Here is a 10,867-nt window from a genome sequence, read left to right on the forward strand (position 1 = left end):
AAAAAATCAATCTGAACCCAAAGAGCACATACTTGTAGGTATTTCCAGTGCGTGGATGTGGCTGGTTTTTGCAACGATAAAGAGTTGGATCTCTCATACATCCATTGTTACAACTCATGTCTATTTTTGCTCGTAGACAACAGGTTTGTCCATATTCTGTTCCCTTTTTCATTTCTTCCCACATTTCCAGATTCTTTTCTACAGCTAACAAACAAGAATTTTAAGATTTTCTTAATATGTTACTCATCTGGCCATAGTTGCATATTTTGATTCCTGCATTAACACATATCAATGTCACCCACTCTTTAGATGCAGTACAGCATACTCCTGAATTTCTTTTACACATTCAGCATATGGCATTAAAATCCAACTGCATGGCAGATATTACTGTGTACATGCAATAGGTCAATCACATATACAGAAAACTCATTTGGTGCTTTGTTCCACAAAGCAAGATAATCACCTCAACGCCCCTGTGTCCCCAGTGGCTTCCTATGCATTCACAGCAACTAAAAACAGGTAGTAAGATCAATGAATCACCCAAAACTGTATTTCACTAACAAAGGTAACAAAAGGTGGGAGCAGAGCCACAAAGTATCTTACAGTTATTTCTGTGTTTGGATTCTTTTCTCTGTTCACGCTCCATTCTCATTTGTTCTGCAGGAGTGTTATCCACATAAGCTTTCCCTTCTTGAATGAGCTTCTCTGCGTATTTCATTATTGTTTCAAAATGATCTGAGGTATATGTAAATTGATCTGGTTTGATGTGAAGCATCGCAACGTCTTCCAGAATAACCTGAAAAGTGTTGTTCTGTAATATTCATAACTGAAAAGAAACAGCTAACTGTTCACTGTATCTATGTTAAACTTTTTCAGTCTGAAATGATGCTTTTGCCAAAAGGCATCACTACATTAATACAAGACATGAATAAAAATAAACTGGACCAATTTGCTGTTACTTCACAGAATTATATAAAGGAGACCCAGGATGATGCTCGCTGCAGAGCAAGAGAAACTGAAGCCTGGTATCCACTCCTCCAAGAGAGAATGGGACAGGAAAAATCAGATAGGAAAAGCTGGCACCCTAAATTTCTGTTGCATGTTTAATCAAGTAAGAACAGCTGCAAGCCTCAAGAGCCACCTATATGAGGTTCCTCTATCCAGCCACCAGAAGCAGCATAAGGTGAAAATAGATATTTCAATTTTTGCCATCTCAAAGATTTTGCAAATATTAAGAAAGTGACTATAAGGATAATTTTTAAGAAAATTTAAAATACTTTTTACCTGCCTGGACACCTGGGATATTTTATACAGTATTTCCTATGTGAAGTGGAGATTTTCAAACACAACAAGTTATAGCAGGGGTGGGCAATTATTTTGGGCGGGGCTGCTTACTGAGTTTTGGCAAGCCATCAAGGGCCATATGACAGGCAGCCAGCGGCAGATAAATATTAATTTCCTAAATTTTTTAGGGGTCCCATGGGCTGGATGGAATGGCCTGGCGAGCCGCATCTGGCCCGCAGGACGCATTTTGCCCACCCCTGAGTTATAAGCACTGATGGCTTCAGTGGCTATAATACATTTTAAATTAGAACTTTGGCTGCAATTTGTGGTTAGGTTATTTAAAATTCAATTCTCTAAACTAGTTGTCATCAAACATATAGGCAGCACAATAACGTGAAGCAAGTACTAAGGGAAGGGAAAGATAATGGGGTACTGGACCAAAAAGTCTTGGCTTTTAAGGAAAGTATAAGGCACACTGCTAATATAGATACACCTGTACATCTATAATAGTGATTCTCAACCAGGATGCTTCAACACTCTGGGGCTCCCAGGGCTAGCAGGAGGGGCTGCAGGGCAGATGGCTCTAGCCACTGTCATACAAGACCCCAATGGAACAGCTTTGGTGGCAGACACCACCACTGTTCCCTCACATACAGATCAGAGGGAGGGAGAGGGCAGGCAGAAAGTGCAGAGCAGGTCCTGCTGCCCTTACCTAGTACCACCAAATCAGTGGTTCTGAACCTTTTTAGCCTCAAGGTACCCCTAAATAACTTTTCCAAATTTAGAGTTAGCTCACTGATTCTCAACCAGAGTGCAACTACATACAGAGGAGTTATGTAGGGATGCTTTGAAGCTAAAATGGTTGAGAACCACTGGACCTGTAGATACAATTCAAGGTAACTGCATGGCTTTCTTCCAGAAATAGCTTCCATTGTTCTCCACATACCTTTTCAAAGTCTTCTTTTTCTTTTTCAGGATTTGTGTCATCAAACCTCATGATGAGCTTTCCTTTAAAGTTAACCTGATAGTGTTGATTTAGCAGAGCAGCTTTTGCGTGACCAATATGTAAGTACCTAAAATAAAGATATATTTCAGGGAAGAAAAAAAAATTAAAGTGTGAAATGTTTCTGTAAGCATACAGCTTCCTAGCTTTTAATTTAATTCTCTCTCATCACACATCTCACAAAAGAAATGGAAATTATAAAACCAGTTTATGCAATATCTTAAACTTTCTGTATAACAATCTAATCAGAGGTTTTCAATCTCTAATATAAAACTCAATAATGAAAATGTATGACTAAAATTTCTCTTCGCAATTTCATAATTTATGTTTTAGCATAAGCCAGCCTATTTAGCTCTTTGTTAAAAAGCAATACAGTCAACATTTTAGAAGTTCAGCTTGTTCAGAAGTACTTGCATTGCACAGTTATTCTGGGCAACTGACAAAACATGAGCTAGTAGATTCCTTTAAAAAAAAAAAAGTAATCCATTTACTAGAGAACTGCCCATCAAGAACAACGGGGTAGGGGAGGAAAGGGACAGGGAAGCTTCTTAACCCTAACCCCCCACCCGGGACAGAGGGGTGCGGGGGGAAGGAAGGGCGAAGCTTGCCCCACCATCCCCTCCAAGAAGCAGGGCTGGGGGAGGTAAGCTAAGGCCAGCAGGGATGTCCTGGCCCTCCTGCTCTGTTCCCACTGTCATGGTGGTACTCCATTGCTGCCTCCTGTCCATAACAGCTTTTGGAGCACTCTGATTGGTTGTTTCAGTAAGCAGAGTGCTCCAAGAGTGTTACAGACAGACAGACTAAGCCCTTTATTATATTAGAATTTATTTTATAGTAACAAAGGCACCAGCACCCGCAAGAAAGTCAGATTAACACAAAACTACTAAAAACTACTTCTATACAATATTTCGTTTTTCCAAAAATTAACATATGCTACCTGTTATCTTACCTTCAGTTTACAGTAAGAAGTATTTTTTTAACAATATAAAACACCAAAAGCCACTTTTTCCACACCGTATTTGTAAAGTTACTCTATTCTATACACAAACTATTACTCAAATGTCACTTGTTTATATTCAAGTCATACAATGAGAGAGTACTGCAATGACCAAAAGTTACAAGAAGCTGAATAACGAGCCTACAGAAAAGTATTGATAATTAATTCTTTATTTTTCTCAGATTATTCTAAAAGGAAAGGGGAGACTGAAAGCAGATTAAAAATATTTTTAGGAGCTCATCATTTGTTTTTTAAATATTAGCTTAATGCTACTTACGAGGTTAAGCTCCAAGGAAGAAAAAGATTAAGTGACCCTTGCTAAAAATATTTAAAAAGCATTTTTTAGCTATCAAGTGACCTTGAAAGTTGCCTTTATGATGAAAGTGTCCTCTAATGTACACCAAATTTACCATCAACAAGCAAACCAACTGACCAACATCATCATTACAGTTTTTGAAAGCAAAGTGAGTAAAAACACAAACCATTCTTGAAACAAGTCATCTTACCCACTGGCCTCAGGAGGAAATCGTACAATGACCTTCCCCACCTCTGCACCAGGGAGTTCAACAAATTTCCCAACATCCTGTTTCTTCTCTGTTACCTTAAAAATAGCAACATGATTAAACATTTTATGCAAACTGCACAACCAGACAAATGCCTGAAGAATTTTACCATATTATAAGAACTTACCACGTTAGTCTTTGGCGTAGCAGCAGCCCACTTGGTACCCACTGACTGAAAGGCACACTGTGCTTCAAGAAAGCCATACCAGCGTTTCACATGGACTGGAGCCTTGTTTTGTTGCAACTCTTCCTGCCATATATTACTGCCTGTTCGGAAACAGACTATTTTTAAAGTTGTGAATTTACAACTGGATTAAATTGGTAAATTATAACTTGATTAAAATATTCTGTACCATTTCTTTCATGAAACCAATTTCTTGAACACAATGCATATTTTTTCTGAGTAGATTTATGCTACAGGCTGCTCCTTTAACTGTGGTGGTAGCACTACTGACCCCCTGTACTGTGGATGCAGCTCTGCTGACAGGAGTTTTTCCTGCTTTCATGACAGTTTGCCTGAAAAACAGGAACTCTGCCAGCAGAAACCATCTTTTGCCAGAAGACCTGCATCTATCTCAAGGTTTTGCCTTTAAAAGGGCTTTCTAATGTAGACAAGGACTTAAAGAATGCAGTCTTTCCTAGAGCCTTTCCCAAAACAATATCAAGGAGCATCTTCATTACTACCTGAACTAAAGTCCAGGGTATCTGTTTTAAATATAGTGCTATGCTTACACCAACAGGCTCTCTCTCACAGCAAAGCTAATTAGCCTGTGCCCTGCACAACATTAATGCAGCCACAGTACTTTGCTATTCCATTAGGCATGCACACAGTACAGTACAGACATATCTATATTGCTTCCATGGAAACAAGAATATAAACTTCTCTGTACTGTACCTACTTCCATGATGCAGACAGTACTTTGTAAAACTGAAGCCATGGAAAGTAAAACCAGGCCTCCAACTTACAAGGAGCAGTTGTAGCTAGGATGGACAAGATTTTTGTGGGTGATATCTTTGATTGGATCAACTATATGTTTGGGAGGGAGATGGATGAGCTTTTGGGTACTCTTCTTAAGATCTCTGAGAAAGGGTACTGTGGTAGTGAAAAGCTCATCTATATCCCCCCGCAACCACAAAGTTGATCCAATCAATAGACTCGCACACAAAAACCCTTGGCTGAAAATATCTTTTTAATGTATTTCTAAAGGAAAAATGCTACTTTCAATTTTGAGTCTCAGAGCTGCAACTTCAGAAAGAGATCAGGCAAAATGTTAAACCATGCCGACATGGTTCACAGATTGGCATGTTATATCCAAACTTGACTGGCATGAATAAGTGTCCAATAGGCAATTATCAGTGTTACTACAGAATTTCATTTTAACAAGCTAACTCACTCACAGTTTGTTTAACTGTATGAGAAAAATACAGAACATGATTTAAAAGACACCGTAGCAGATAAAGCAATAATTGTTTTAATAATGCTTTCACTAAAAATTTTTTTACAAAATTCTATACTAATTTGCACTGACTAGTCTCACACGCACACATTTAGCCAAGAATAATTTCTCATATTTTAGAAAAAGGCAAAAAAAAGGGTATGTGCATTAAAAAAAAAAATGAAAAAGGCATTATCAATCACAACACTGTAACTTGTATTTAAGAAATGTAAAAAATTCTGTTTAAAAGGATTTAAGCCAAGACACAAACCTTCATGCTTACCAGTCCATAATTACAGCCCACCTTGCTCTTATATATTCCTGCCTATTAAATTGTTGCTGAGACTAAAGGGAACAGATTTAAACAGTATGCCACATTTGCAAACCTGCTACAGCACTTGCATAACTATTAATACCTTTTAGTACAGCCCAGACACACAAGTCTGCCAGACTCACGGAATTCCCAACCAAATAGGTTCTCAGAGACAAGCAGTGATTGAGTTCATGGATTGCTGAAGGAAACTCGGATGGAGCAGATAACTTTGTAGCACTGAATTCCAGCCAATGGTCAATCTAATTTTAATGAACAAAGAAATACATATAACATTTAACTAGGTAAAAGACATATTCTTATTGATAAAAGTAAAAAAGCACAACGAAGCTTATTAAAAGATGCAAAGTATTAATTAGGGCACTGAATATAAATATTTTTGGGGATATTGGAGACCCTAGAGTTCAGGGGTTGGCAATCTATGGCCTGCAGGCTGGATCCAACCTGTGGAGCTATTTGATCGACTTGCAGACGTGGGGCTTTGGCAGCAGTTGCTTCCCTGTTCCGCTGCAGCAGGAAGCAGCAGGTGTCATTGTCAGGTGCTTTTCCCTGTGGAGCCACGGGGAAAAGTGTAGGTGGCAGCTGGGCCCTATGGGTCACAACATCTCATACTCTAAAAAGGTTGCCAATTGCTGCCCTAATTCATAGCATAAGGTTCATGAACTATTCTCAGTTTACCAACAATATAATCTGGGATTCATATAAAACTGAGTTACAAGCTTAAGGAAAATTTCCATCCTCAAACTGGATTCAGACTGCTGTCACTGACATTCATGAAATTATTCCAGATTTACACAGGTATAATGGAACATTTGATCTCTGATGACCACCGATCTAAGCTTGTGCCTTAATCTAAAAGATGACATTACTTCCACACCTTTAAACTGTGGCCTTTTAGACAAAACTTTACAAAAAGCTAATGACTTTAGCTTCCCTTAACACTTACAATTTAAAAAAAAAAAATGGAAATAACCTGTTCCTTCAAATCAAGAAATGGTAAGATTCACTACTAGCATTATACGTGAAGTACCTGAAAATTGAGTTCTGTGTTCCATTTGATTCCCTCTTAATCCTGGCAAGCTACTAAGTAACTTGAATTCTACACCAACTTTCCCCACATCTTTCTCACTCTGTTCTTTTAGTCTTGCCTTTTCAGCTCCCCTGCCCCCTCCCAAAACTTGTTTCAATCTTTAAGACTCAGACCCTCAGTTGTAATTAATGACAGCTTAACTGACTTCAGTGGAGCCACACACATTTTACCAGCTGAGGGTTTGGCTACACGTGTACAAACTTAATACCTCAGTTGTAAAGTCTCTCATACATATGGAATGGCTTTAGGACTGTAAGAGTTCTGTGAACTACATCAGGAATACTTCCAACTGTCAAGCCAACGTGGCAGGCACAGATGTAATCACACAGCTACAGAATTCAACTCTCTAACTTGCAATTACATCAGAAATATTCCTACCACAAATGCAGCTGTCCTAACATTTCTTAAAACACTTTTTTCTTTGGGGAGAGGGGAATAAAACCCCAAAAGTTGAGAGACGTATTTAATCAGAATTACTGATCTTGCAAATATGTTTTTGGAGTGCAAATGGTTTGCACTTAAAGCAGAATTATTGGTTGATATTCTAATTTGAGTCAGAAAGTTAATGGATTTAACCACAAAGAAACGGAAGCCATTCTGGGCAATACACTAAAGCAGCACTTTCTTCTTGCATCAGAAAAAAAGAAAAGTTCCCAGGCTTAGATGAAAGTCTTTCTCCGATCTAAAAGAAATGTGGTAAAGCAGGGAAGCATTAATCCCCTCTAAATTCAGAGGAAACAATTCTGTGACTTCTATCCATCTGAGGCATCATCTTTAAAATTCAGCACATGGCTATTCTGGGCTGGACTCAGCGCTAAGTTCATACATCAAGTCCTGATATTAAGGTAACTAAGAAAGGTCTTTTGTGAGGAAAGTTTAGGGTCATTTTTAGCTTTCATTTTGGAGAAACTTGAGAGAATTTAGAGTATCCCAGGAAGTAGTTTTTCCAAACTGGCAAAAGCTGGCCAGACTCCCAGATGAGAATGCAGCCTGCCCAGCTGTACTGCAGAGATCAACAATCAGGAGCAATTTTTGGCCCAGCATTTCACAAGGCAAAAAGAGAACCAATCTGGTACTTGGGGATAAAATCAGAAAGATCTCTACGAAGCAGTTAATTTGGCTTGCACAGTTTACTCAGCTGCACAGCTTTAAGTCACAATAGCTGCCAGTTAGAAAGCAAGGAAAACACATAACCTATCAAAGACTTTTAATGTAAAAATCAAGTATGCATAACTGTCTCACCTCTGTGTGCTCCAAAATATTTGAACCATATAGCCCAGCAGAAGTGGCAACCCTAGCAAGATAGCGGGCTATAGAATTTGCATCAGTGAATGTAACATGACTAAAAAACAAAAAATAAAGATGCATTAGTCTAGTATTAGCAACTGATATGCTATTAGACACAAATTATTCTAAGGATATTAAATAAGTCATCAAACATTTTTTGATAAAAGTGAACATAACGTTACCAGAACGATAAAAACACATTGCAATGAAACATTCTTCACCCCCAACCTTTCTAGCAGATCACACCGCTGTTAAATGAAGGGTTAACTGAATTAATTACTTTTGGCCATGTAATTTGTAATGACATAACAGGAACATTGACTCTACTGCACCTGAGAACTGACAGAATGCAGAGGTACTGCCAAGACTCTAGTACACAAGGAGTTTTCTTTTTTTTCTTCTTTAGATGTCTGTACAAAGAGCAGGACTTTCTAAAAAAAAGGAGGGCTTTTGGAAATGCATACTGGAGAATGCATAGCTCCTTACCCAGGCTGTGAGGGATGGGGTTGATCCCACGTAAAAGCAAATATCCTTCAATTTGTTATCCATTTTGCTTCTTGTTCACTGCCTTGATTTGTATTTATAAGGATTCCCTCACGCTGAACAGGCTGTTTAAACTCAGTTTCCCTATTGATTTAAAGGTTGCTGCAGAACGTATTTCTTTCTGTATTTTACCATCCCTTCAATTGCTCCTACACTGTCCACATGGGAGTAGAACTACACCAACTGTGATATAGATCATTATTTGCATTACAGCTGTTTTTAGAGGCCGCACGTGAGTTCTGTATGTAGGCTGAGAGAGCGTTTCTCCAATTACAATCTAAATAGGCACCAAAATAAAAGGGGACTTGCCAAGGTCACACTGCAGGTCTGTGACTGTGCAGACAGCTGGTGCTGCCTCATTTTGGATGCTGGTGCAGACAAGGGCCCACTAATGGCAAACACTCCAACAGACGGAAGCTATCTGAAAAGCATATTTGTTTTAATGGCTCATCCTCTCCCATTACATCTAATCATCTAGCCATGCCCAATCTCCTATTCTTAAGGTTTCTAGCTTCAAAATTAAATTTTAACAGGCTATGAAAATGTTCATATCAATACTCACAGAGAAGCTTTGAGACTGTCACTTTTTTTAGCTAAGATGCATCATAACAGGAATCAGTTTCTGCTTTGTTCTCACAACTAATTTCCAGAAACTTGCAAATTTGTTAGTTCCCCGTTTTCCTAAATACTAATAAAATGGCAAGAGAAAGGTGTAAATGTTTTATTCTACTAGCTATCAGATATGCAAATATGACCTACAGAGGGCAATGGACTGGAAGTCAGAAGACTGGATTCTGTTTTTTATTCTGCCACCACTTGGCTGAGCAACCTTGGGCAAGTTACTTCCTTTCATCATCTGTAAAGGAGGATAAGCACTATAAAGTGCTTTCGTGTCTATTAATGAAAAGCAATAGACATGATCCTATAAAGCTAAGAATTATTCATCATCATTGCTTTTATCTACAATATGTGCACTGCTGACTCAGCAATATTTGGTGGCGCTGAAACCTAAAAAAAAAAAAAGTACATTGTTGCCCACAGCTTGGATAAAGATACCAATCCATTCTAGTGTGTGCAAACTCCAAACTCCCATCCCCTTCACTGAGAGTTTTGTGTGTACAAATAGTATGAGTCAACCCAAATGGACAAACATGTTAGCAAACACCATAATAAAAAATGCACTGCAAACAAGGACTTGGAAGGCACAGCTTTGTGTCTGGTGATCTCAGGAAGGGTTTACTGAAAGCATATAATGCATCTCTTATTCAATATTATTATTTTTGCTTCAGGGCACTACAATTCTGGCTTCCCTTCACTTCAAAACTGGAAAGAACAGGATCAAATCACTTTTAAATATTAAGGAAAATTAAAGTATTGTGCATGTTAACTGCCCTAAAAGAGTCACCAACAAACTGAGTTAGTCTTTGCCTCCAATACAAATTGATGCATTAATCAAGGTAACTATTCAATTGTTTACAATTATTTTCTCCAGTATTCACTTTGATGAGCTTTATAGTATTAAAACAAAGAAGAATTTGAGTGCAGGATTTGGCATTTTTCCTTCCTGTGCCTCTAGACTACAGGACATGGAAGTTTAGTAAGTATAACATAACCTGTTGCCATTTTGTGCTGAAGTCAGTTTTGTCATAAAACTTACAAGACTTAAATGATAATTCTGTGTGCTTTCCCTAAATTCTTTCCCCTACACCAAGCCTAAGGCAGCTACAAAAGCATTTTGATGCCATAGTCTGTGATAAAGCAGATCTACTTTTGAGAAAGAAAAGCAGAAAGTTCTTAAGCAACATGAAAAACAAGAGTGACGATGGTTGCTTTAAGCTGCATCTTGCCTATGGTTGCAAAACCAATTTAAATTGTTTACTGTCTTTAAAAAAAAATTATATTTCTTTCCCATTTCAGGATGAGTCTGAAATATTCCAAGTGATTTTCAAACTGTGCCAAGATGAAGTAGTTTCAGCACCTCAACAGCACAGAATCGATTTACCAAACGCATTAGCCCAGAGACCAGTTTAGCTGATGCTTCTCAATTTACAAGTACCATTTTAAGAGATACTGATGTTACAGAAAATCAATTAAAAAATGATTATACAGCTCAAGAGAAATAATGGTTAATGCAATCTTGAAGGAACAATCACTCTTCAAGTAGGAAGAATAAGAATACTAAGTAGCAGCATGTTCCTCTGTTCCTTTGGCCCCTCCCACCAGAAGTGACTTGCTTTTTACATCAAACAAGAAATGGAGTAGGCCATTTCAAAGGCTGCAAAAGTAAGTACAGAAGGCTCCATGATTGTTCCCATATATGGTATGGATACATA

At 38.2% G+C, this 10,867-nt stretch overlaps 1 protein-coding gene across 1 annotated transcript in view; it reads right to left on the minus strand.

Moving 5' to 3' along the window:
• EPRS (glutamyl-prolyl-tRNA synthetase) overlaps positions 1 to 10,867 on the minus strand; it is a 77,564-nt gene that overhangs the window by 47,361 nt on the left and 19,336 nt on the right. The window contains exons 3-9 of the mRNA XM_019516477.1: positions 7,947 to 8,046; positions 5,700 to 5,856; positions 3,975 to 4,114; positions 3,791 to 3,885; positions 2,231 to 2,357; positions 604 to 796; positions 33 to 204 (exon numbers count right to left, since the gene is read on the minus strand). Coding sequence (XP_019372022.1) covers positions 33 to 204; positions 604 to 796; positions 2,231 to 2,357; positions 3,791 to 3,885; positions 3,975 to 4,114; positions 5,700 to 5,856; positions 7,947 to 8,046 — 984 coding nt within the window. The remainder of the gene's footprint in view (positions 1 to 32; positions 205 to 603; positions 797 to 2,230; positions 2,358 to 3,790; positions 3,886 to 3,974; positions 4,115 to 5,699; positions 5,857 to 7,946; positions 8,047 to 10,867) is intronic.

This window comes from Gavialis gangeticus, unplaced genomic scaffold, assembly GCF_001723915.1.
Source record: "Gavialis gangeticus isolate Ggan-Ray unplaced genomic scaffold, GavGan_comp1, whole genome shotgun sequence".
In the NCBI taxonomy this organism is placed as follows: domain Eukaryota; kingdom Metazoa; phylum Chordata; order Crocodylia; family Gavialidae; genus Gavialis; species Gavialis gangeticus.